Source organism: Microtus pennsylvanicus, chromosome 10 (genome assembly GCF_037038515.1).
Source record: "Microtus pennsylvanicus isolate mMicPen1 chromosome 10, mMicPen1.hap1, whole genome shotgun sequence".
Classification (NCBI taxonomy): domain Eukaryota; kingdom Metazoa; phylum Chordata; class Mammalia; order Rodentia; family Cricetidae; genus Microtus; species Microtus pennsylvanicus.
In genome coordinates, this window is record NC_134588.1 from 104,325,772 (window position 1) to 104,353,439 (window position 27,668).

A 27,668-nucleotide genomic window follows, 5' to 3' on the forward strand; every position below is an offset into this window, starting at 1 on the left:
GTTTTAGTTCAGTCTCTACAGACCCACTGCAGTTCAGAAATTAAGACCTCTAAGAGAAATGATGAAAATTTTTTTTATTTTATTTATTTATTTATTTTTATTTTTTTGATTTTTGAGACAGGGTTTCTCCGTAGCTTTTGGTTCTTATCCTGGAACTAGCTCTTGTAGACCAGGCTGGCCTTGAACTCACAGAGATCCGCCTGTCTCTGCCTCCCAAGTGCTGGGATTAAAGGCGTGCGCCACCACCGCCCGGCCTATGATGAAAAATTTTTAAGAATACTTTATATACAAATATCCACCAGAATTGTAAACAGGGGACTGGACCTTCCATGATTACACTGAGGCACATGGAGGCCAACCCAACTCATCCCTTTAGCAAACCAGCAAAAATCATGGACCCCAAACACCATGAGTATATCATATTTACAAAGGAAAGTAAATAGCTCCTACTGTAGAAAGTCTTAGTTCATATGAAATTTTAGCTATACTTTCCATCGGGGTGGGTAGCTTAGCCAAAACAGCATCAGTCAGGCCAACTGTGTACTGGTCCTGCATATTCAGGGCCATGAGCATCACTGTGATTCTTTGTACCTCAAGTGTCTACATATGCAAATTGACAATCTCTGAGTTCCCTCCCAGCAATAAGGTACTCTTGCCTCCTACATAAGTATGACGTTCTTAACCACTTTCCCTGAAACACTTGACATTTCATAGGAAAATTAAGATGTGAAAACACTCAAGGCAGATACTATATGAAATTAATAGATTTTCCATTTTCCATTAACAAAATTCCTTTCTGACTTACCTGCAGGTTTATTGCTCTTGAAAGTATTTAGGAGAGCTACTCACTGCCCCTGTCAGCTGAGCTTCTTTGTAACACTCCTGATGCTCTTGTCCATGATAAAAAAAACATTGCAGAATAAATACCTGACATCCGAGAGGGCTCCATCTCTCTGAACACTTCCATCTAAAAATTTCAATTCCACCAAGCCCATTGGTAAAAGAAAACATGCCAAGGGCTTCTAGAATTAACATGTCAGGTGGCTAAAACATCGACTGTATCTCTTCATTTCAGTTGAACAAGCCTACAACTGGCTAGGAAAGCTGGGATTTGGTTTGGAAGACTAAAAAAAATAAAACCACAGTAAATTTTGTAAAGCTAGGCTTCATTTCTGTATTGCTTTAGAATTTTGCACATGTCTACAATGCGTTCAGTCAACTATATCCCCCAGTCCTTTCCCTCCATGTTCTTCTTGTCTTTCACTCACATTGGACATTCTTGTTTTGAAAAATCGTTTGAGTCCTCGTAGTACTGCCTTCTGTGTATGGGTGTAGGGGCATGGACAGGCTCTCGGGGGCTTCATGCCTGAAGAAAGCTTCATTCCCAGCAATCACCAGTTGCTAATATCTCCCCAGTTAGGGGTGGAACTTTGTGACCCCCTCCCATTCATGCTGGGATTTTTGCTGGCTTGATCTTGTGAATGCATTGCTGTGAGTTTATGTGTACAATGGTCCTGCCATTTTTTAGGAAACAGTTTGACTGCAGATGTCCACTACTTCTGGTTCTTATAATCTTTCCTCTTCCTCTTCTAACATGATGCCCTAGCCTTGTGGGGAGAGTTATATATAGAAGACCCACTTAAAGGTAAGAGCGCTTCCGGACACCAGGTAGTCTCCAACTATCCTCCATGTATGAACCAAAATAAACCATCCATTCAGTTCTTGTCAAGTTCAGGAATGAAACAAGTACCCTGGTGTTTGTTGCCGCCCCCCCTTCTATCATGAGGCAAGGCACCATCTTGAGCCAAGTCTCAAGTCTTTCCCAGATCATTTATTCTGCCTGTGTCTTGATCTTGGACTTCCCAGTCTGTATAACTGAGGTTGTCAATATGGCAAAGGGAGGTGGCTTCTACATGGAGGTATCCCAAAGAGTTTGGACTTTGATTCCCTCATGTAGTAGCCATCACTCCCACTTTTGAAAGAACTATTTTTTATGTCTTTTTTTCCCGTTTATTTATTTATTAAAGATTTCTGTCTCTTCCCCTCCACCACTTCCCATTTCCCTCCCTCTCCCCCAATCAAGTTCCCCTCCCTTGTCAGCCCATAGAGCTATCAGGGTTCCCTGCCCTGTGGGAAGTCCAAGGACCACCCACCTCCATCCAGGTCTAGTAGGGTGAGCATCCAAACTGCCTAGGCTCCCACAAAGCCAGTACGTACAGTAGGATCAAAAACCCATTGCCATTATTCTTGAGTTCTCAGTAGTCCTCATTGTTCACTATGTTCAGTGAATCCGGTTTTATCCCAGGTTTTTTCAGACCCAGGCCAGCTGGCCTTGGTGAGTTCCCGATAGAACATCCCCATTGTCTCAGTGTGTGGGTACACCCCTCGCGGTCCTGAGTTCCATGCTCGTACTCTCTCTCCTTCTGCTCCTGATTTGGACCTTGAGATTTCTGTCCAGTGCTCCAAAGTGGGTCTCTGTCTCTGTCTCCTTTACTATTCATTTACTATTGGGTTGACCCTGGGCTGGAGAGATGGCTCAGTGGTGAAGAACAAGTGCCACATTATCATGTGTTCTCTCATAAGCAACACAGACACACACACGTCCCCCCAACACACGCACGCACACACGCACACACACACACATGTATGTATGTCTGTACATAAAATGAAAGCAGAAGGCACTATTTGACATGAATGAGTAAGTGGACCAGTGGGGAGAGGTGCGGGGAGGCTTATGAGGAAAAAAATGTGAACAAAGTCCAATGCAAGGGTGTGAAAACCATGAAAAGAGTTATTATTTTATATGTTTGTTTTAAAGTACTTAAAGATCATTAAGTGTATATAATAACTCATCTAAAAAACAGTGCCAGATATTGATCTCAATTAATTCTACCTTTAATATGATCATATTACCCTTTACGAAACTTGACATTTTAATAGGTAAATTTATTCATATTTTATTCTTATAATTTAACAGTAAATCACTTTTCATAAAGAATCTAGAAACAAACTGGGGAGGACAAACTGATTCTTCACAAATGTGGGAAAATCCTCCAGTGGAGGACTCTGTATCACATTGCTGGCACCAAGAAAATGGAAATCCACCCTGCCTGACTGATCAAACCCTGCAGAAACCAAATACTACACAGCCACTAGAATGGCCAAATTGGAATTATGGTGAAGATCTGCGCATCAGAGGCCACTCTACTGGCTGGAACGGAAAATGGTAAAACTATACTGAGAAACACCCAGACACACTGCCCAGCCTCGCCACTGTGAGCACGGATGCTCACGACAGTCCTACTTGTGACAGCCCCACACAGGAAGTGACCCAAATCTGTGGCGAACGGACAAGCAAACTGCAGTGCGTCCATAAAAAGGCATCTGTGCAGCTACAAAATACAGCTGACATTTACAACGGAGTGATTCTCGAGGCAATTTTGTTGAAAGAAAACAGACAGATATCATAAATTCCATTCACATAATATGAGAGTGCTGGATGTTTCACAAACCTTAATTTTTGTGAGGATCAAATAAGGAATATTCTCAGGTGTAAGAAAATAATCAATATGGCGGTGAGGATTCATTTGTTCTGCCCATCAGTCTCTCCTGGCAGCTTTGTAAGAATCCACGACTTTAGCCTCTCCAGCTCAGTTCTGTTCAGGTCATGGTAAAGATTTGGAAGACTGTGGAAGACGGCGCTCACTCCCAGAGATTTCAGCTTTGAGTTTGTCTCCTCGCCCCAAGAATGGAGAACCAGCTCATCTGCCGTGCCGTGGCACTGAAACAGCTCCGGGAACGCACCGTCAGCCTGCAGGAGATCCTAGGGGGTGTGAGACAGTCCACTTAGACAGGAGATCCCAGGGGATAGGAGACAGTCCACTTAGACAGGAAATCCCGGGGGTGGGAGACAGAGACCACTCCTAGTTAATGTCAGCTGTTCTAAGGGAAGGAGAGGGAGCCTCCAGAGGAGGAGCAGGATCAGGTGTGCAGTGGAAGCGGGGGGGGGGGGGGGGTCTCTAGGAGGGCGGTGTGGGTCTGTGCCCTATGTTCGCACCACTGAGGACTCTTCAAAGGCCAACAAGGCATTTCCTCAGCAAAGGAGTGAAATGCATAGACGGACTTCTTCCCGGGGAGAGAAAGAGGGAGGAGTACCGAGTTGAGACCCAACTGAAGGGAAAAGTCAATTCAAATGCTCTGTTGGACTTTTGGTGATGGAGCTGTAACAAACAGCCATAAGCTTGAAAATCACTGCAAAGCATTAGCTTTAGAATTGACCTTTGAGCAGGCACAATATACGCAAGTCTGACTACAGTCTCCTACATTCTAGTTCTGTATAAAGGAGTCATGCAACACTAAGCATGCCCTTCCCTAAAACTGTCCTTTCCAAGGTGGCACTGCTGAACATAGAGGCCTCCTGGAGTCACCATGAGAAAACTGCTCATGGGTTCCAGAGACAGTTAATCTACATAGACCAGGTACCACATTTTATTGCTTAACTATCAACTTTATTTTGGATTCAATGTGTCTATGCTTCACGCTGTATTTGTTTTTTAAATCTGGAACTTACCTTGTAAATAGCAGAGTCTTTATTCAGGAAACTAGAAAGAGCAAATACTCCTGCCACATCCCGGTGATTTCTGTATGCTAAATGCATCGCCATGCAGCCTCCCATGGAAAATCCCCCTAAAGGAAACAATGCACATGCTTACCAGAAAAAGAGGAACACAGGTCACATGGTACCTCTGAATGAGGTCAGTCCCAACCTTTCACAAACATTTTAAAGACGTCTGGAGATGGGAAGGAAATACACTCCTAAAGAGAATGTCAGTCTCCGTCTTAGCCACTGCTCTGTGGCTGAAGAGACACTACAACCATGACAATGTTTACAAAAGAAGGCACTTAACTGGGGGCTCACTTCCAGTTTCAGAGGGTTAGTCCATCATCATCACGGCAGGGAGCATGGTGCCAGGGGAACAGACATAGTGCTGGAGAAGCAGCTGAGAGCTACATGCTGGTCCTCAGGTTGGGAGATGGGGGAGGGGAGTCAAGGAGACTGTGCTTGAGCCTAGTGTGGACATTTGAAACCTCAAAGCCCTCCCCCAGTGACCCATTTCTTCCAACAAGGCCACACCTCCTAATCCTTCTCCTTCTTTCAAACAGTTCTCTCTGGAGACAAAGCATCCAAATACATATGAGCCTCTGGGGACAATTTGTGTTCAAGCCACCAATCTTCTTCAGGTCTCAGAGAACCAGCCCTGCTGTGAGGAACTAACGCCAAGACATCAGTGGTAAAGAGATGGATTACCAAAGGGGCCAGATTCAGGAGAGAAATCACATCCATCAAGAAAAGTATTTATCATAATTGGAAATACAATCATAGTACGGATTTGACGTAGCTAAGCTTCCAGTGTCTGCCTGAGTTTGGGTTTATTCCTAGGAACCCCGACACAACACCCACAGTTAACAGCCCGTTCCTCTGTGTGTCAGCCACTGTGCCGTGGGCTCCACAAACACTTCTGTTTCTGCTATCTTACTCATAACAGACGCCTGGTGACCTCTGCATCAGGAACGCTGATTAAAAACATTGGTGAGCTAGGTGAAGCATTTTGGGATTATGGTATTATTTTGTAAAATGACAAGATAAAATAAAATGAACTCATCTATATGAGAAAAAAAAAATGTAGTGAGGAGGCGAGCAGGCCTGCTTTTTGTCCTGCCCGGCTCACGCATGGCTAGCTTTACACCCGAAATAACAACACACAAATTGTATTCATTTAAACACTGCCTGGCCCATTATATCTATCCTTTTCTTGGCTAACTCTCAAATCTTAATTAACCCATTTTTAATAATCTGTGTAGCACCACGAAGTGGTGGCTTACCGGGAAGATTCTAACCACCGTCCGTCTTGGGTAGGAGAAGCATGATGCCTGCCTGACTCTGCTTTCTTTCTCCCAGCATTCTGTTCTGTCTTCCCTGCCTACCTATGTTCTGACCTATCAGGCCAAGCAGTTTTCTTTATTAATTAACCAATGAAAGTAACACATAGAAGAAGACCCACCTACATAAAAAAAAAAACATTTATTTACTTAACAACTTTAAGGGCTCCAAGGGCTGGAATAACTTTGCCGCCCTGTCTTTTAATGATGTAGCCCAGGCTGGCCCAGAACTGATGATGCTCCTGCCTCAGTCTTCAAGTGCAGAACACTGTGCCAGTCACTAGAAACAGGCAGATGAAAACAGCACGTGGAGACACTGCTGTTTAGGGGAACGCTGAGAACACACAAGCAGCACAGACTAGAGCTGGCGTGCAGGGAAAGAGCGGAGAGGCGGGGACACAGCACATGGCTGGAGCTCAGAGCTCCGTGTGGTGGTCCCAGGCTTCAGGAGAGTTGAGGCATCTTGTTTGTATTCTGTGAGAAATAATGAAAGCAAGCCGCACATTTAAAGGGTTTACAATTCTGCCCTGGTACACAATTCACTCTCCTAATGTTTGGTCTACTGCCTTATTTCACCTGATAAACACAATCCCAGCCCTCCTCAGAGGGCCGTGAAGGTGTGAGATTCTCCCTCCATGCACCAAGAAGACTGGGGCCTGAGAAAGCAGGTGACCTGCTTAGAGATGTGTCCTTAATTTTAGGGGTAAAGTCAAGACTTTTGGGACCCAGATCCTTGTCCCAGAGCGTAATGTCCCTTCTTTTAACCTTTGCTGTTTATTCAGAGGATTTCCTTCTCTGGAGAAGGCAGCTGATATTAATTAGGGCACCGGATTCCAAAGTTTAGATTTCTCCTAAAAGGCACAATTTGTAAGTAATAACCAGGTATGATAAGAATGACTGTTATGCCTGTAATTTTATTATTTCAGAAAGAAATAGCAGGACTCACCTATAGCACTAGAATCTAGTGTTCTAGTGGCTAAACTGTGTGGACCGGTTTAAGAACCACCTTAAAGAATGACAGATCCACCCATCCCCAGATGCAAAGACAGTGGAGGACGGTTCAGGAACAGCTCAGCCAGGGAGGAGAGGATGCACATCTTAAGACACCGTGTGTTTGCCTTTATATGAGAGCTTTGCCCAGGGGGAACAGTCAGCGGGCTGTAGCCGCATCTGCGCGAAGATGCATCCTCGATGTGGCCCCGAGAACTTGGCACAGACTAAGCATTGGCAGTTATTGAATGGGTGGATGTGCAGAATGGATCTCGGCATCGTGATTTTCACATGACTTTGCTGCAGTTCTAGCTTTGGGCCTCTTTCTCCTGAACTCTCTACACAGTAGTCAACATTACGTGGGTCTGGAGCAGAAATTCTCATTTTGATTTGCAGAAGACACATGAGTGCTCTCGATGTTGCAAACTTGAGAGGAAGAGGCAGGTCTTCCTTCACTTGTCAGAAACTGGCTGAGTGTTTACAACAACCGGCTGGCAGTGCTGGTGCCCTCAGGTGCATGCGGTCATTAGCCAGTTTATCTAACACCCAGACCAGCGCCGGGCACATGGTGGCGACTGAATAAGTGTGTCTGTATGACTGAATCCACACTGGCGGTGTGTCCCTATATTGCCAGCTCTAAGGAGATAGAGGTAGGAGGACCGGAAGCTCAAGGTCAATCTAGGCTAAGTGAGACTCTGTCTCTGTACCAACCAACAAACCAGCTAACTACTAACTAACCAAAAATGTCTGTTAATTTGGTATTTTAGAAACTGATATTTTATAAGCCTCTCTTAATATTTTCTAACTTAAAATTTGGTAGAAAGATGGTTGGACTGAAAATATGGGAACCTTTCTTCTAGTCTGCCTGTGCCATGTCTCACCTGAATGTCTGAATAAATTCATGAAAATCCAAGACTTAATTTCCAGAAATACTGGAGAGCTAGAGTAGACAGAATTTCCATCAGATTCTGAATCAACAGTGTATGGTTGGTGCTAAAACTTGAATCTTCAAAGGCTCTTCGTGTTCACATTAGCGTAAGCATACAAATCTGCCTTTGCCAAGGGGCAGGATCGACATCTCTCGGGACAGAATTGCAGCTTTCCCCCACCCTCATGGGTCAGGGTCGGGAAGGCCCACCTCTTCGACCTCTTCCTTTGGGTCTTGTGCATTTGTATAAACTGTAAAGCGAGCACACTGTTAAGCATGAGCTATGCCTCTAAAAAGGATTCTGGTTGCATGGGGGAGGGTGGTGTGGGAAAGGAAAGGAGAGTGAGATGGAGAGGCAGGGACAGAGAGAGACATCGAGGGAAACAACACAGACACAGAGAAACAGAGACACAGAGAGAAACACACAGGTAGGGAGAAGGGGAGGAGAGGGCACCTGGAGGAAGTGTGAGGCTGAGGAGAGGGAAGGAGCAGGCCGGGATATTGGCAGGGTGATAATGCAAGCCATCGCTGGAGGTTTAACTGTTCCTCTGTAGCAAGGCAATATTGGTTCACAGAAGGAATCATAATAAATCATGCTAGGAATTGTTCCTAGCGTTTAATTTCTTGCTGGAATTTATTAAGTGGATCTTTATTAAACATAAAACTCAAAAGCCAGACATTGTGCATGTGGCCACTTCTGCTATTGACACTTTAATAAAGCAGTCTTCAATAAAGCGCACAGCGGCTTAGCACGCGCTGGAGAAGAAAGATCTCCTATGCTTAGACCAGGGCCGGGCACAGCAGCAGCTTCATAAATATTCACTGGATAAATGAAGTTAATGGAAAATGAAGTTTGAAAACGATATTTCTACAAAGAGGCAAATTTATCATCAGGAAATGTCATTTTCTGGCAATTTAATTTGAGATGATAGTAAAGTTTTAAAAACACGTCTCTATGGTTGAGGCTGCGAATGGTGATATTTTTGTTATCAAAGCACTAAAGAGGAGAAGGCAGGAGGACTGTTTGAGGTCAACCTGAACAAGACAGCATCACAACAGAAAAGGAAATTCAGAGTGAGTGAGCAGTCTCCTCAGCCCCGAACATTTACAGTTTGTCTTCTTAAAAGCGTCAGTCCCAGGCCACTAGCAAAATCTCACCACATACGTCAGATTTAAAGTGTGCTCATGCGTGGATTAGATGTTGGGACCTACAGCTACTGTGGTGAGCAAGTCAAAGCTAAGCACCACGGGTTAAATGTGAGCATGGCCATGATTTGGGATGGACCCATCTTCTGTGGACATCAAGACAACAGAGCTGTTCTTTTCTGAGAAACTCAAGAGCTTGAATTACATCTTCTCAAATACTGCCCATGGCCACTTAAGGACAGCTACCGTGATGGGAGACTAAGCTTTAAATTGTTTTGTTAGGTAGCCTAAATCTGAATTCAAAAAGCCACAGTTATTAGTGGCAGAGTAGTTAAACAGAAAAGAGCATCTAAGTGTACCAGAGAAAACAACTTTTCAAAATCCAATTCAGATAGAGGAATTAATTCATAAAAGATAATCCTAAGACTAAGATAAAGATCATCAAAAAATGTGGCATAAATCAAACAAATAGGCCAAACGTGTTCTAAAGTGGTTATAAAACCACAAAACTTTACACATGACGCACCTTTGACCTTTCCTTTTTATTAAGTGGGAAATCTAGTGCCTTGGTGTGGTGTCAGTGTCCTTTGATGAGACTAGCTTGAGGGAGGAAATGAAGTAAGAGAGAGGGCTGGGAGGTGGGGGAAAGAAGTCAGAGATAAGAAAAAAAAGGAGAAGAAAACACATAAAGATTTCCTACAGGCATTCAGCCTTGTGTGTGTGTGTGTGTGTGTGTGTGCGCGCGCATGTGTATCGCAACAGAAAACAAGGGACAAGGGCATATCAAAATGTTGTTACGATCCCATTTTAAGTCCCTAACCCATTTACAATTTTGTGAGGTAATCATAGCTCCCCACTTGCTGCTTTTGACAGCACTGTCACCTCTAGCATGGGACACTGTGAAAAGGAACTTTGTATATTTTCTGTCCAAGAAAAAAACTGAACACAAAGGACCAGTTATTGAGTCAATTTTTCATCTAGGAGTCTAAACTCCAGCCCACAACAGACTACTCAGTAAGTAAATAGAAAATAGTAAACGCATTGTAGGTAATGGTTATGGTAGACATTTATAGGTGCTGGCGAAGTATTTAAGGTAGTAATAGGTAACAATTTAACATATACTTAAGATTAACAAGCTGAATAAAACATGTTAAAAAATAATAAACTTGGCTTTATGAACTCTTTATATAAAATAAAACAGAAACAATCTATAAAAAATCTATACTGGGAAAATTAATGTGTTCAACCTCAATGCAAATTCCTAATGATAAAAACCATGAAGTTTGCTATCACGGGAAGATTTTTTTTTTTTAAAGGCAGTGAACTTCACCACCATCCCAAATTTCAGTCCCTCTACTTTATCCCATGGCGCTCTAGCACTCTGCAAATGCGAGGAAAGGCTCGGAGATCTGGGAATGGACAAGTCATGCCTCCCGTGTTTATTTCTGCATTTCTTCCCCTATCAACTTTGTAAGTTACAATATCTCCACCCTTTTATGCAAAAGTTTAGGACAACAGTCCCAACCAAGCCTTTGGAGGCCTGGCAAGCACTGCTGAAAGGATCCCGAGTCATTTTCAGTTAGTTAAAATCCATGTGCTTGCACATATGTAGAGGGAACAATGCCATCATGCCACCATCCCACGTGTTAGCTCCAGGCAGGGCCCGAGGCAGAGCTCAGAGAATGACTGCATCTTGTGAGTTCCAGGTGCCCAGTTTACTTTCATTTTAAATCCTATTATAATGTTAATATATTAACACACACTCATTCTGTAAAGGGTTTCCTCTGTAGAGTAGATACCAACAAATAAAGGAAACCAATTCTGAAATCTGTAGTACCTAAACCCATTTAACAGGTTATCAAATTTTGTTTTGTATCTATATTGTACATCTATATTGTACATCTATATTGTATCTTGCCTTCTTATGTGGATCCCTCATAGGAGAAATCTTTCCATGGAATTGTAAGATGTATGAAAGTTAAGATCTAAATTTAAAAACGGATAAACATTTCCTGAGTGCCTTCTACGTGTAGGCGGCAAATTTAATGGCTTTATCACATGCAGTTTTATGAAGGGACCATGATGATTTTTAAGGGAACCCCTCATGATGAGTATGTGGGTCACAGATGTGACATAAGTGTGGTCTTATAAACACTCACTCCCCTACTGCAAGATTTGGATCATGTACTCATAGGATCAAAATTCTGATGTCAGATTCTATACATCCTAGATCAAAACGGAACCTAAACTATATCAATATTCTCTCTTAACAAGTTGTCACCACCTAGTGGCCATGAATGGATTCTGATCATGGCAGAAAGTTGACGAAATCAAAGGGGCTTGGGTTCTAGGGCCCCTCTCTGTCACTGAAAATCTCTGGCTTTTAGTCCTTTCACTGGTGAAATGAAAACAATTATCTCCTACCTTTCTCATTGCAAGGCTCAATGGGACAACTGTATAAGGAAGAAAAGCTTACAATTTCAAGACTTTCCGAACAGAACACTGATGTGTAATGGCTGCTATGGGTTGAGTGTCAGCTAACGGAGAGTGTTGCCATCCCTGCTACCCTCTCCCAGCACAACAGTGCACTGACGAGCCCAGCGTCAGCTAACCGAGAGTGTTGCTGTCTCCCAGCACAACAGGGCACTGACAAGCCCAGCGTCAGCTAACCTAGAGTGTTGCAGTCACCTCTAGCTCTCCCACCACAACAGGGCACACTGACGAGCCCAGCGTCAGCTAACCTAGAGTGTTGCTGTCTCCCAGCACAACAGGGCACTGACGAGCCCAGCGTCAGCTAACCGAGAGTGTTGCTGTCTCCCAGCACAACAGGGCACTGACGAGCCCAGCGTCAGCTAACCGAGAGTGTTGCTGTCTCCCAGCACAACAGGGCACTGACGAGCCCAGCGTCAGCTAACCGAGAGTGTTGCTGTCTCCCAGCACAACAGGGCACTGACAAGCCCAGCGTCAGCTAACCTAGAGTGTTGCAGTCACCTCTAGCTCTCCCACCACAACAGGGCACACTGACGAGCCCAGCGTCCGCTAACCGAGAGTGTTGCTGTCTCCCAGCACAACAGGGCACACTGAAGTCTCCCACTATCCATTTTTCTCTTCTTAAATAAAACCATACAGAAGCACATGAAATAAACCCGAGAGGTGTGCACTGGCTATAAAATGTGCTCATATTTCACACGTGGGCACTCACAATGAATGTGTGAGAAAGCAGAACACAGGCCAATTTCATGCTGATAAATTTCCTCACAGTACAGGACTCAGCACTGCTTCTACCAGGGACTATCTGGTCAACTTCCAGAAAGTAAGTGGAAAGTTGGTAACTGCATGGCTGTGTTTTATCATAACCTTTCAGACTTGTGCTGTCTGTAAATGCTGCAAAAAACAAGCAGACTGAACACTGCCTTATATTCTTAATGCCCCCAGTGAGGATTCATGAATGTCTCCATGAATCGACTTAGCTATGTATCAGACTTAGCTATGTATCAGACGTGTACCCTCCAGCAAAACTTTTGCTTAGATGTTGGGAACAGTGAACCCCCAGATCCTGAATTTCTTGTAAACAACTTGTTTTCCTCTGCTCTGAGACAGCCTGCAGCTGCTCTGAGCATGAGACCCTCAGGAGCCTGATGGCAGGAGAGTGGTTTCTGGTGCGTTTGGCTGGGGCGTGGCTATCAGTTAAGGATCTCTATACAAACGGCTCTGGTACACAATAAAGGGGGCATTCCTGTTTCAAGAATGACCCGAGTCCCTGTCTGTGTGTCTTTGTGTGTTTCAGTCTCCAGCCCCTTGCCCGGTTCACGAACTGCATGGCAGCGCATAGAGCGCAGACGGCCGCGATGCGCCGCACCCACGTCGTTCTTTACAACAGAGGCTCACTAAGGTTTTCTGTTTTCTATTAGAAGAAAAATGTGAGTCTTTTGCATCAAACTTGGAAAATGCATTTTAATAGCCTGCTCCACAGTCAGCTGTACTCGTCTCTGGAATGATCTTATCTCTGTCTCCTCCACTTCTCGGTCAGCTTATTGTTCTATGAATCTCCTTATCTGTCATGTTTGCCTTCCTGCTGTCCCAGTGACGTTCGCATGTCACCTCCACAACATGGCTGGCGTCTTTGTGAAGTGAACATCCCAACACATCACCTGTTTTCTGCGTATAATTTGGTGATGCTAAGTCCTGGCATGCACACCAAAACACCATTTCCTGCAATGGGGATGCGGTGGGTCCCTTGCTTTCTTCCACAAGCAGGCTTCTCTCTTACTTTACCAAATTCTTGCCCTGCTTTCAGATCAGCTGGAGGGGTATCTTTAATCAGAAGAAGTCCTTAGCCCCTAAGACCATTTTTCTCTACATATACAATCTGCCCCGCATATTCCAGTCTTTTCCCCAGCAATACTCCTACATTAGAATGTCTGACTTCTGTTCCCATCCCATTGGAGATTTTGAAAAATTTTACTACTCCAACCCTTAAGTTTCATGAACAATTTAGGAATAAAAGGCTAAACACCATTCCAGTTTTAGACAGACTCCCTAGAAGAGCTGGCAGATCACATACAGTATGGAAAACTATTTCTAACTGAGCTGACACAATCAAAGGACACACAGGGAAAGGATGTGCTGTCACCTGCCTCAGATCTGAAGCGGTACTTATTACAAAGTATCAATGGTTGTACTTATAATCTCAGAGACAGGGTCCCCTAGAACACATTATCTCATAAGAAGTCAGAACTCTGGTCATCATTGCATAGAAAGAAGAAATAAACCATTTTGTACCTAGTACTTTTCTTTCCATCCTCCAAATCACAGAGATTTTCTACTTTGCAACTATGTGCTTTGATCATATAACTCTGATTTTTTCACTGAGTCTCTCTCTCTCTCTCTCTCTCTCTCTCTCTCTCTCTCTCTCTCTCTCTCTCTCTCTCACACACACACACACACACACACACACACACACACAGGTGTGCACGCATAAGCAAATGCACAGATTTTATCAGTTGGTGTAGACTCTAACAGACACATTAGAATAAAGCCAGCAGGAAGACATTTTGCAGTAATCTGTGTTTAAACAGTTTGAACAGTGAAAAGGAAGGAACTCGGTAACTCACTCAACAGCACAGCACCTCAGTGAGCACTAACACTTTAATCCAGTCTCGAGAAGATTTCTAAGTATATTTTGATGCTATTTAGCACATGATGGAGTCATCAAATACAGTGGTTATAAGTTTGTACAACCAAAACATTCTGTACTAGAGACATTACACATCTCATCTTGCATATGTATATATTAAATAAAAATTTCTCTAGTTTATATATTTGATGAGTTCAGTCAAAGAAGAATTCAGTACATAATTTACACAAAGCTTTAAATGCCCTTGGGAACAGGGTTCACTGTGACATGTTTAACACAAGGTTATCAATGTTTTAGTTTTGTGACACTCACTAGAAAGACTTTGTGCTCATGAGTTTGACAACACATTCTCACACTATTTCAATCATGGCATGAGCAGTTTAATCTTATATTCATAAGACCCCAGCTACATGAAAGAAAAATTATTTTTTAATTGCAATAGACAATCTCAGTTAAAAATTAAAATAGAAAATTATATATTTATCATAAAAAAGGCAGAATAGCTAGGGCATGATGGTGCATTCCTATAGCTGGGTATGGGAGAGGTGGAAGAGAGAGAACTGGAATTTTGAGGTCAGTCTTGGCTATACAGCAATGCCTAGTCTAAAACAAATAAACAAGCTGAAAAGGAGTCATTATTAAAAATGAAAATCAATGAAAGTTTCATGAGCTGTTGTTTATGACTCTAATATTTCTGAAAGCTGCATGTGTAGCTTAACCAAAACTGTGAATGCGGCAAGCAATATTCACGTACTTGTAAACAATGTTACAAATGTAACTCAAAAATGTAATTAGACAAAAGTGGGACAGATTACCAATTTATAAAACCTCACCTATGAGTATCCTGCTCTTCTGGATGCCACTTTTGACTTCGTCATCAATCAATTCGGTGAGCACCTGGCGCATTCCATCAATGGACTCAAGGTGTTCTGGGCAGTCATTAGAGATTTTAAATCTGTCAAACCACACATTGGAAAGCCCACCCTTCATAGGTGTATACGGCCTGTTTAAAACAAATAACAAAAAGTGGTATTAAAATGGTTGCTTTAATTTCTGAAGGATTAATGTACTATTTCTGCTGAATTTTATATTAAAGTATTTGTATGGAAAATGCCCCACACAGCCTATACTACTGTTCTTATATTTATTCCATTAATGTTTCCTAAGCTGGTTCACCATCTTTATTGAACTGTCTAATGGTTACATTCATTTATGTGGGGAGATTGCCATGGGCAATGTGACGTTCAGAGCACAGTCTGCACGTGTGAGTTCTCTCCTTCCAAAACGAAGGTTGCAGAGGTAGAACGTGGGCCTTCAGTCATGGTGGCAAGCACCCTCAGCCTCTGAGCCATCTCACAAGTCCATTACCTACTTTTAGGAGGTAGGACCATTATGGTGCTATGACTATTAGCCCATTCATGTACATTAATGCTATGCAATGAAATTCCAGTTTTATACCCACACTTGTGCACATTCTGCATCTTTGTAAACCAATTTCAGTTTCAGGTCTAACTTCTAGGTCATCAGAAGTAAATGTGAAGGAGAGTAAAGACAATTTGGGAGATGCTTTGTGGTATGGGGGCAGCGCTGCTAAAACATGGAGAAGGCTGGGCTGCTCAAGAAAAGAGACAGGGGGTTTGATCAGAGGCAATACCCTTTTCCTGGTGAGCTCGTTTTCTTACTTAATAACAAAATGCATGGTCCGCTTTATGTGTAAGAATGCCACAAATGAGCTAGTGGCAACAGAAGACTCACTATGATTGAAAGGCATTTCAACCAATCACAGTGACTCTCTGCAATGCTGGCTACTCAACTCTGTCTCTTCCACTTTGTTTTTCAGACTCAGGTAGGCACTCACTATCCAAGCCATGTAGATAAAATGTGTGGCCGGGCGGTGGTGGCACATGCCTTTAATCCTAGCACTCAGGAGGCAGAGGCAGGCAGTTCGAGGCCAGCCTGGTCTACGAAAGCTAGTTCCAGGGCAGAGGACAGGCTCTAAAGCTACAGAGAAACCCTGTCTTGAAAAAAAGACAGGAACAAAGAAAACGAGCTGAGCCGGGCCCTGACCTGCTTCCTTGCACTTCTCTTCTGAAACCACATGGGGAAGTGCAGCATAACCAATGGCCTCCCCAGCATGTGTCAGGCAGCAGCTGGCGCTGGCAGACAGGTACATGCCATCACTCTTCCCTGCTGATGGCACTTCTGAAAACGAACGTTCATTCTGGGAACCTGGTTTGTATTTAAAACTTTCCCAGAGAAGCTGAGAAAATCCTAGAAACAAGAAAGGTACCCTGACTCAGATGAAACCAAAACATAAGCGCCGCCATCTTCTGTTGATTGACGGCACCGTGTGATGGATGCTACTGCGGGATGAGCCTGCATGTGTTCTAATGCACGGGATGCACACTCCTATCAGTGCATAAACACTGGAAATCCCCCCATCCTGCAGGATGAGCCTGCATGTGTTCTAATGTACGGTATGCACACTCCTTTTAGTGCATACACACTGGAAATTCCCCCGTCCTGCGGGATGAGCCTGCATGTGTTCTAATGCACGGGATGCACACTCCTATCAGTGCATACACACTGGAAATTCCCCCGTCCTGCGGGATGAGCCTGCATGTGTTCTAATGCACGGGATGCACACTCCCATCAGTGCATAAACACTAGAAATCCCCCCATCCTGCAGGATGAGCCTGCATGTGTTCTAATGTACGGGATGCACACTCTTTTCAGTGCATACACACTGGAAATCTCCCTGCCTTGTGTATGTATAAAAACAGGCACCAACACAGTGAGGTGCCACTGTGTATTACTAAATATACACATACAGATTAGTTTAGTTCCTAGATATACTATTTGGGCTTCTGAGAGAATAAATCTGATTTAATTTTTGCTCATCTCACCCTTTCCCTTACAGACCTCACTCTCCACAGCAGCAAACGGATTTAAGCACTTGAACGTCCTCTCCTTTCCGTGTTCCCTTCACATATACTAAAACATAACCTTTCATGACTATTTTTCCTTGGAGCACCGCTGCCTGTCAAAGCTGACAAACGCATTCTGCTTGGCAGCTGAGTGCGCTCTTCTCCACAGCCCTCGCAGAAGTCCACCTCAGCTGCCCTCGCCTATGTGCTCTTTCCTTAGCGAATGCTATTCTTTCAGTTTCATCTGAGTCTCTGTGCACTTTGGCCCCTCTCCCATTTCCCTGCCAACACTACTATGAATCCATCCCTACCCCATGAATCCAAATAATTACATAAATGTCTTATGATCAAAGGTGAGAAGCTACTTTAGAATTGAATCTCCCATTCTCCCCTGATGATCACTTACATAGTACCTAGATTCTAGTCCCTGTGGACGGGGTGACATAAACATATATATTTAATTATGGAACAGAGACCAAGAATCATATTGCTAGAATGAAAGGTGCAGATTTTACGTTAATACATGTTTCAAAATGGCCTCGACAAAGGTGGTGAAATTCCACCATTCTGCCACAGAAGACTACTTTTCCTTCAGAAGACTACCTTTCCTACAGCTTCTGTAGAAATAGGTACTGGTGGAGGTACCTATTCTTGCTTGAGTGTGCTGACTAAATTATACAACAAACTTTATTGGGTTAACATATAAAGCCCTGCTCAGTTTTAAGTTCAAAGTTCAAAAGCTTTTGACACAGCGACCACCACCTCATGGTTCCTTATTTAGTAAAGAAGTTAATCAAAACATTTGGAAAATGTTGAAATACTCTCAAGTAATTCTCTTTAGAAAACTTTTGGGATTTTTAATTTATATGCATTATTATCTGAGATTGATGTTGCAAGAGAGAACTTTGGGTGGGGAGAGACTTCTGCAGACTGAGCCCTCCAGGCTTCTCCTCCACTGCTCTCTGCCCATCTCCTCAGTTGCTGTGGGAAAGATAAAATTCCACTGTAGCTCAATTCAGTTCCCCTCTGACTCCACTGCACCTCTGACCCCAGAAGCTGCTCGGCTCTAGATAGCTCAGGTACACTGAAAAGGCATAAATCATCCAAGCCTTCCTCCTCCAGGGGCCCTGTCGAGGTTAACCCCGAGCCCACTGCAAATGAAAAGCAGCTACTCGGATCAAATCCTTGTTACACACTGCAAAGTCCCCAGCTCACTGGAACTGCCACTGAAGTCGGGGAAGCCCAGCTCCAGAGCAGACACAGAGCCCTCGCTTATGTTCCAATCACACACTGTCACCCTTTGAGTCAACTCCGGCTCCCCTCTCCACTTTCCTCTGCTTCTCTCTGACTGTTTATTTGTCTGTCTAAGCACTTAAATAAGGATGATATCATAGGCTAAAATGTGAATCATTCTGGGAACTCAGCCATTAATGGGAAAAAATGATACTCTCTTTCCTCGTTTTCCCTTTGACAATGCCTTATTTAATTAATCTAAACGGATCCACTGAGGTGTACACAGCCCAACATAAATCCCAATTTACCCAGCTGGAGGGTTTTGGTCTCTCATTTCTAAAAGAAAAAGAATTAAAATTTTCTATTCAAAAGGAATCATTAGGATAATTTAATGGGATAAAAAGACTTCAGAACTTTTTTTTTGCTAAGAAAACAATCAAGAGTACATAAATCTCCAAAGATGTTAGAATAACCTTTAAATAAAGCATAAAAGACTGGTTTTAAACAGCTGAAAGGCCTGGCACATGTGTTACATTCATTCACTTCTTCCTCAAATAAATCACTTTATTAGCTGGTAGAAAAGCAGCTCAGACATTACCACAATAAACAAATATGTTCAGCAAGGAGCATCTGTGTGACTCCTAAATCAATCAATCAATCGGCCATTACACACTGGTAAAGTATTAGCCCGGAATAAATGTCCAAAGACTTTTTTATTTTTAATAAAATGGCATGCAGCTGAATATCCATTTTTATTTTGGTCTGTACTCCCCTAAAATTAAAAAAAAAAAAACAACAAAAGACCATCCGCAGCCTTTTTGATAGCAACCCTGCCCCAGTCTTCATTGGACCTGGTTTCACAATTTCCCCTAGCATGCTCTAGGGTCGAGTTACTTGGACCAGCTCACCATTGATGCAGGAGCATCACATTGGTCTTCCTTTCCCTGCAGGCTCTTCCTGTCCTGTGCTGAACTCCCACTAAGTCTCAACCCAAAGTCACCTTCTCAGAGGAAGCCCTTTGACTCTCCAGTGTTGCCTCTATTCTGTAATGCTGACTCTGTCTCTTTAATTTAAAGGCCTTCATGGTATTCATCATTATTTGAAATTGTAATTATTTGCCTTTCTTATTCAGTCTGCATGAGCAGATGACCTCTGGCCTTCACGGGTACCTGCATTCAGATGCATGTACATGCCACTTATATGTGTACTCCCCATATGAACATGTAAATATATAAACCCATAAAATAAGCATATAGGTCTGCTCTAGAGTACACGCTTACTGTATGTGGGAAAGTGTGTAGTCACCGTGTAGAGGCATACACAAGCCTGACAAGATTTAGAATTTTTCAAATCACCAAGAGAATTTATCCATGAAAATTATAAATGGACTATAAAACATTGTTAATTTTTAATGGAAATTCTGTTATTAGATCCAAACTAAGAAAACCTGTGGTTGTAAACACAGTTAAAATATGCAACAAAAATAAAAATATTTATTGGGTACTTCCAGTTAAAGAGTCCAAATTAACATAATGAAAAAATACTATTTTATTTTTCCATTTTAATTAACACAGAAAACTATTGTTGACTTTTATTTAATATACTGCTGCTTAGCCAATTTATAGCAAAGGAAAAGGAGTATTTATAGACAAAAGGGTAATTCACAATTTAGCAATAATACAATGACATGCCATTACAGACTACGCTGAGCAAACATAATAAACCACTGACCACTCTTAGGTTCTTTGTGGCGTTTATTACTACGAAAAACAAAATTATAACCTTGCTTGATGTGTTCTCAGCATGTGTAGATGAAAGGCATGGGAGTCATAAAGGGGACTAGGAAAAGGAGCCTAAGTGACCTGAAGTTCTAAAATTCAATTAAAGTGGGAAGGTCTGTGATTTATATTGAGCTTTACCATAATCAAGAACAAAAAGAACAGAGAATTAAATTAAATTGAAATATTAAAAAAATTTAATGGTGCAAAAAATAAGGAAAATAGAACACAGGTGAAAAAAACTAGACTTGTATTCAAACCTATAAATTCAATGTTACATTAAATATAAATGGATAACCAAATCATTTAAAAGACAGAAGCTATCAGATGGGTTCAATATACAAGCAAAGCTCAGCCATATGCCATCTGTAACAAACACATTTTAAATAATTTTAATGGATAGACAAACTAAAAGTAAAAGGCTGGAGGTTTGCTATGTAACAGTAACCAAAGTAACATACAGTAATGGAAAATTTGTAAAATAAGTATAGGAAAGCTGCTGGGCAGTATATAATTATTACAGAAATTACACTTTGGGCTGTTACCAGAAGTTAAGAGTAGTCATTTTGTAAGAAAAAGATATTTATTAACGCTTTCTCCTCATGACTCCTAGAACCACTTAAAAACAATTATCGAACATATATAAAATTTCAGTAATACTATCAGCCACCTTGGACTATACATACAATGCTATGCATAAAAATACACATGAGAGTCAACATGATAGAACTTACGTGAAGCCATAAAGTTGCAGGGAGAATCCAAAGACTGGGAAAATATAGAATATTTTATCTGATAGCAATGAAATGAAATTAGAAATCAGCAAGCATTAGACACCTGCAATAACCCTCAATTCATGGAAATCACTAACAGACTTCTAAGTGGCTTCCTGACTTAGAAGGTCCAGGAATTACACTGACTGCATCCAGTCAGAATAATAACCATACAAACCCTTTCCATAGCGTGGCTAACATTTGCAAGAGGTAAAGGCCTACACTTTTTACTTCTAACCAGGTTTCCTTGTGGATAAGCTCTGCCCCTGCTCACTTCTGAGTTCTCTGAGGGGATCCCCACTGGGAACCAGGCCTCCAGGCTATGACACAGCTCAGGACTACCAAGGGTGGGCTAGGGAGATGGGTCCCATACAAGCACGAGAATCTGAATTCAGCACCAAGGTAAAAGCCAGGAGTGCTGGGGTTGGGAGGAGGTAAGAAAGGGGCAGTCAGGTCCCTGGAGCCTGCTGGCCTGCTAATCTTGCCTACTCGGTAAGCTCCAGGTTGGTCGAGAGAGACTGTCAAAAAGCAAGGTGGAGAATAGCCTCGGGCTTCGGTTGGAGCCCACGAGCATTACACAGTAAATGTACAGCTGACAGGCCAACAGACAGCTCCACAGGAAGTGGATATGTACACATCCACACGGAGAAACCCATTCAGAAGAGCTGCGGGAACACTTGTCTCTTGGAAAGGTCACTGTCAAATCTGTAAAAACCTCGTGAAGCCATAATTTTTCCCTTTAAAATGAGATTCATTCCCAAAACACCTCAGCAGTGTAACTTCCTCCCGCATGGGCAACAGAATGACCTTCCATGAGGCCTTAGAGCAATAACATCTATTCTTTGCTTTAATAGTCAAATTTACATAAAGATTTTCACTTGCTATAGTAAATCTTAGCTGGACCCTGAGAGGTTTAATGGGGCTTAACACCAAAATAATCAACAGGCTTCCAGTGCACAAGCCTCAATATGCACACAATTATACACACTCAAATATATATATTTCCAAATGATGACCCAATACAGGGTCCAGGATGCAGAAGCTGCAGGAAAGCCCCAGCTAATATCCAGAATCAACTGCCAGCTATGTGAGTAAGCCTTCAGATGAGGGATCCAGTTCCCAGCAGACAAATCATAAGCCACACCCAGTCTTCAAGCTTTCCCAGGAGAAGCCCCAAAAACAACAGAATTGGGATTGAGTCACCACTATTGTGCCCTTTCTGAGTTCCTAACCCACAAAATTTGTGACCATAATAAAAGTGTTGCTGGGGGTGATTTGTTACACAAAAATTATACAGGGAACATGAAGATGATAGAAAACCTTCCAACATAAATAAAGCAGAAAAAAAACCATGATGGTATTTGGCTAGAGTAGTGATAAAATTATTTCTCTAATATAAATAGGATGGAAAAAGAAAACTAAGAGATATAAATGAAAAGTAACAGAGAGAATGATGCTGGGTGTGGTGAACACCTGTAATCCCAGAGCTCAGGAGACAGAGACAGAAAGATCACGAGTTCTAGGACAGCCTGGACTACACAGTGAGATTCTGTGTTCAACCTACAACCAAACAGAAAAGAGACAAGCCTAAACTGGTTCTAAAAAAGATCAACTAGTAACCCTTGATAAGACAAAACACACACACAAATAATAATAACAATAATAAAATAGTACTATCAGAACTGAAATAAAATATGTAAGCAGAAATTTAATTAATAAAAATAAATATCATGAAGTCAAAGACAAATTCCACCAAATCCCTGACACTGCCTTAAAAATGCACAGAAAATCTGAAAACCTTGATTCTACAAAAGAAAATAAATGCATTGCCAACAACTCATAAGAAAACTTCAAGTTCAGGTGACTTTTCTAAGTGCTATCAAACATTTCAAGAAGATATAATACAAACCTAGAGGGACAAACACTTCCAAACACCCACAAATGACAGTGTATGTGAAGATATGTAAACAGGAAATACTACTGGTTTAAAGTTTGAAAAACACTGACCTAGAATTCAAGTTACAATTGATAACATGTGAAAGTCAAGAGATGTAACACCCGATTTTGTGTTACACCCTCGGTACAGTTCTAACACGCCACTGTACCTTAAGGAGTTGGGCAAGGGCCTGGAGATTGAAAGAACACACAAAGAGACCAGGGTCATTCCATTCGAAAGGGACCAGCCGGAAGGTCATTTATTCAGACTTGGGGAAGTCCTTAAGTACCTAACTGCAGCACAAGGACGGCTGCCCAGGCAGGTGGGAAATTACCACATGAACAAAGGAGTCAATGCCCTACAGCTAATCACCAGGCGGGGCAGGGAGAACACAGAAACAAATTGGATGCTTAGTTAGCTGACCAGAAACTGTCCTCGCAAAAGCACCCCAGGAACAAGGGCAGATCCGGCCCTACAAAGAGATAATAATCATTAAACTCTTAGCAAGAGATAAAAACTGTTAAATTCTTGGACTCACATCTCAAACTCCTTATTTAATCACCTCTGTTTACAACCAACCTAAAACACACCATCCTTCCAGTTCCTACAGAAATGTCAGCATTCCCTTCCCACTGCACCTACCCTGGGCACCAGAGGGAAACAAGCTCTTAGCATCAATCCACCAACAGATATCTGTGGGCGCTGCCAACCCCCTAAGCTTAGCTATATTAAAATAACTTTTGAATCTTCTATTTTACAGTCTGTTCTATAACTCTATCAACTAGAGAAATAAGTTCTTACTGGTGAATATAAGAAGTTTCTTGAAATCCTGGTTTATTTTCTTGTGAGTACAAGGTTGACAGAAAAATCAAAGCCCAGCATTTCTGTGAATACTAAGCAGGCTTAAAGAAAAATAATAAGAACAGATCATGAGAAATCAGATTGGGTTGCATGACACAATACAATATTTGTTTATGCAAAAAAGAGTTTGTGAAAAAGACTACGTGGATGATTATTTAATATTTATAAAAAGCTGTCCATGGCCTCAAAAGTATTCCACTTCCATGATTATGAATTCTGTTGGATGCACCTACAGATTTCCACTCTAAATATTAAGTAGGCCCATGCCTCATGTCTATCCTGGTCTGCTGATTCAAAGAGCCCAACAGTATTTAACATCCTTTGAAGCTTGGAAAGAATGTTATAAAACTCTTTTCCAGAGATTATGAACCTGGGCTTAACTAAATTATCAAAAAGACTATCTTGGCAGAAGTTATTCAGTTTGCTTTTGGGGTGCGTGAGGTAAAGGGGGGGCATTTAAACCATGAGCACTACGCAGACTTGCAGGAAGCAGAGCGTGCTGGGAAGGGGTCAGTCAGAATGGCAGAGCATGCTTGCAGGAGAGAAGGGCTCGGTGCCTGGAAAGCTTGGCCAAGGAACCCAATTTCAAAGTAAAGCACGCATTTTTACAGGTGGGAATTGACGACCCTAATTTAAAATACCTTAAATACAGAGTTAAAGTTAAAACCATCTCTCTGGCACATACATATATTTTATGCCATGGAGTTCTACTGAGAAGTGAAATTAAGCATTGCATACCTGGAAGGAGCCGTTGGATAAATAATCTTTATGTGTTGGAATGTTAAGTCTTGGTTTAGCACTGTCTTGATCCACTCTCTCATTCCTTGGCCAGAATGACCTGAAAAAATTACAGAATTCGCAGTCAGATAAACATCTTCATAACAGTGTGTTTCAAAGGGATTTGTACCTCCTAGATCACTTAAAGGCTGGAAAAGAGACTGCAAAAAATCTCCACGTGCCAAAAAGAGCTGTTTAGATTTAGCAGGCAGAATTAGTTCACCAAGCATAAACAGTAGAAATAATCCTTATTATTGTACATCCGGATGTATTGTTTATCAGTTGCAAGACCATACCTAGGCTTGAGTTTCAGTTTCCCTCATTTGTAACAGGTATAATTGATTCTCCTAGAGAGGAATTCTGCTTGGCTGTTGTCCAACACTGTCCATTTCCCATCTCCACTGATCTAAGTGTGTCTTACATATGACTGAAGAGAAAGTGTTAAAGTTTATCTTTTTGTCCTTGTCGTGTGTGTGTGTGTGTGTGTGTGTGTGTGTGTGTGTGTGTGTGTGTGTACATGGGCAGGCCCATGTAAATGTGCAGAAGTCAGAAGACATCAGGTCCCACTACATGATTTTCTGCCTTACCCCTTGATACAGGGCCTTTCCCTGAACCTGGAGCTCGTGGATTTTTGCTTGTTTGTTTGTTGTTGTTGCTGTTTTCACTAAGTTGGCTGTTCAGCAAGCCCCACAGACCCTCCTGTCTCCCCCAGTGGTGGGGTCGCAGGCACAAGAAGTGGTGCCCAGTTTTTTCCTGGATGTTAGAAATCCAAACTCAGGCCCTAGTACTTGCAGGCATATTCTTACCCATATACTCTAGACCAGATGTCTTTATTAAATGGGATCTGTTTCCAAACACTTCTTCAGCCTTGGGTGAAAGAGACAACTGAATGATAGAAAACCACACTCAGCCATCCACTCACAAGGACCACGTTGTCTCTATGTATGAAATTCTCAAGAAAGTATTTTAAATGACAAAAAAAAAAAGAGTTAGTACCTTAGTCCAACCCATGGTAAAATCATATAATTAGTTTGTTTATATTTGTTTTACCCAGAAGCCAAATACTTCCTGTCCTTGTAACACAAATAAGTGCTCAAGTCCAATGTGAAATTGTTGCCTTCCAACCTGGAGGGCCAAGGCCTCCTTCTAGTTTGCTTCCTGTTGCCGTGATAAAACAGATCTAGGCCAACTTGGGAGTAAAGGGTTTATTTCAACTAACTCTCCTGGCTAGCAGTCCATCACCAAGGGGAAGTGGAGGCAGCAACTTGAATAGGAACAGAGCAAGAAACCACAGAGCAAAATTGATTATTGGCTTGACCCCGTGGCTCATGCTAAAAGAGCCTTTTTATAAGTCCCAGGATTCCTGCCCAGAGGTAGCAATGGCCACAGTGGGCTAGGCCCTCCTATATCAATCAACAGTCAAGACCATTCACTATAGACAAAGCCACAGGCCAACCTGAACTAGGCAGTTTCTCAATTGAGACTCTCTTTCCCCAGGGGACTCCTGATTCGAGATGACAATAAAAACTAACAGGACAGGCCTGTGCCGAAAGGAGTCTTTTATACTTCAACGGAGATTTAATTGTATAAGAATAATATATCTGTACATCTGGAAGAATTATTTAGATGAACTCTTTTTCCAATGTACAAAATAAAGTTTTATACACACACTCACACACACACATACACACGTGTGCAATGTGTAAAATACACTCAGAATGAATGACTCTGATTTCAGACATGCATTATAGGTTATAAAAATGTCAGTGATTTGAAATTGAAAAATAGGAAGCATTAAGCAAAGTGGTCCAGGGGGGTTAAAAAAAGAACGAATTCTAGTTCTTTCTAAAGACACTGAATTAATTATGAGACGATATTAGTATGTGGGAATTCTGGATGTTCATCACCGATCGCTCCTGGGGTCCTGAATAAGCACTGCTCAGCTGGCTATAAAGCCATAAGTCATTAGCCAAGTCTTTCCGTTCACAGGTGTTCACCCCTCATCTTCTGTTTCCAAAGCGATACATCATAGCTCTGGGTTCCCCTCACCCTCCCACCACGAATAATAATTGTGAATCCGACATTTGTGTTCAAATCCCAGCTTCACCGCCACTCACAGCAGCAGCAAACGTTTCTAGACCCGGTTTTGAAATGATGAGACCATCTTACATTGTTGCTAACACTTTCCAATCCCTTGGGTGTTCTAGCCGCCATTCCGTTTAAGCCTGCACGTGTCTCAGCTCAAACAAGGCCTTCTTGGAAAACTCCAACAAGCCCTTCAGTTGCAAATGCCTTACTAATGTCCAACCACATTTTTTCCCTTTCCTTACTATTCACTTGGCAGTAGCTCAGGCACCATCTTGTGATCCCCTGTCCACGGCTGACTCAAATTAATTGAATTGTTTTTGTTTTTAAATTTAGGTAGGCCCCCTGAGGACACCGGCTGGATTTCATTTCTTTAAAAGAAAATTAAAAAAAAAATAGCATTATTATTTTTTTTTCCTGGGAACTTACCCTGGGCCAGCCAAGAACTGTGGATGCAAGAATTAAAACACAGGTCCTTATTCTTTCTCTAGGGGCACTCCCTGGATGGAGATGACTTTGTACTTACCTCAGAGATTTAATGAGTGGACAAAAAAGGAAATCAAGAAGGTAAGACATCAAAAAGGACAGGTGGGAAGCTTATGGGGACCCTGGTGGTGGCAAGCAGAAAGGAAAATTGCTGTTCACTGCTCTAGGGGTCCTGTGGAGCCTGAGTATGTGGGTCAGATCACGGATGGTCGACACTGAAAACAGTAGTTGGCCCCTGTACCTGGAGACTCACACTGCCGGACTGGTGTGCCTGAACCTGGGATCGGCTAAAGACTGCCCAGGTGACTATGCTGTGGTTGAGGGGTCCAGGACACCAGGAAAGGCAGCAAGATGAAGGCAAAGACTGCCATGGAGAAAGAGAGCACCCTCCCGGGAGGTGGCAGCCCCCCTCCCGATCCTGGGTGCAGGCGGAGCCCTAGGGAGGTCTGGGGGACGGAGGAGAGGGTGCTTCCCCAGCCGCAGCACGCTGGGCGGACAGACACCACGAGGGTGCACTGCACCTGAGCCGTGCAGGAAGATCAGCGAGGCACTGTGTTTCCCGGCCGGCGACACCACACAGCGCTGCAGGCGAACGGCGCTGGGTGACACAGCCATGGCGGAACCCAGAAGCCAAGGTGCGTGGCCACGCCCTCAACGTCGCGGGGTCGCGC

General features: G+C 42.6%; 1 protein-coding gene across 2 annotated transcripts; it reads right to left on the reverse strand.

Moving 5' to 3' along the window:
* Positions 1-3,468: 3,468 nt before the first annotated feature.
* Positions 3,469-27,668, reverse strand: Lyplal1 (lysophospholipase like 1). Of its 2 annotated transcripts, none has more exons than XM_075989409.1 (5): positions 27,519-27,668; positions 24,388-24,487; positions 14,975-15,144; positions 4,571-4,686; positions 3,469-3,823 (listed from the first exon to the last, which is right to left on the reverse strand). In XM_075989409.1, exons 1-5 carry the CDS (start codon positions 27,610-27,612, stop codon positions 3,584-3,586), a joined length of 720 nt encoding a protein of 239 aa, XP_075845524.1. In that variant the 5' UTR covers positions 27,613-27,668; the 3' UTR covers positions 3,469-3,583. The 2 variants fall into 2 exon arrangements, with proteins under 2 accessions (XP_075845524.1, XP_075845525.1); XM_075989410.1 differs by lacking the exon at positions 27,519-27,668 and adding an exon at positions 27,038-27,150.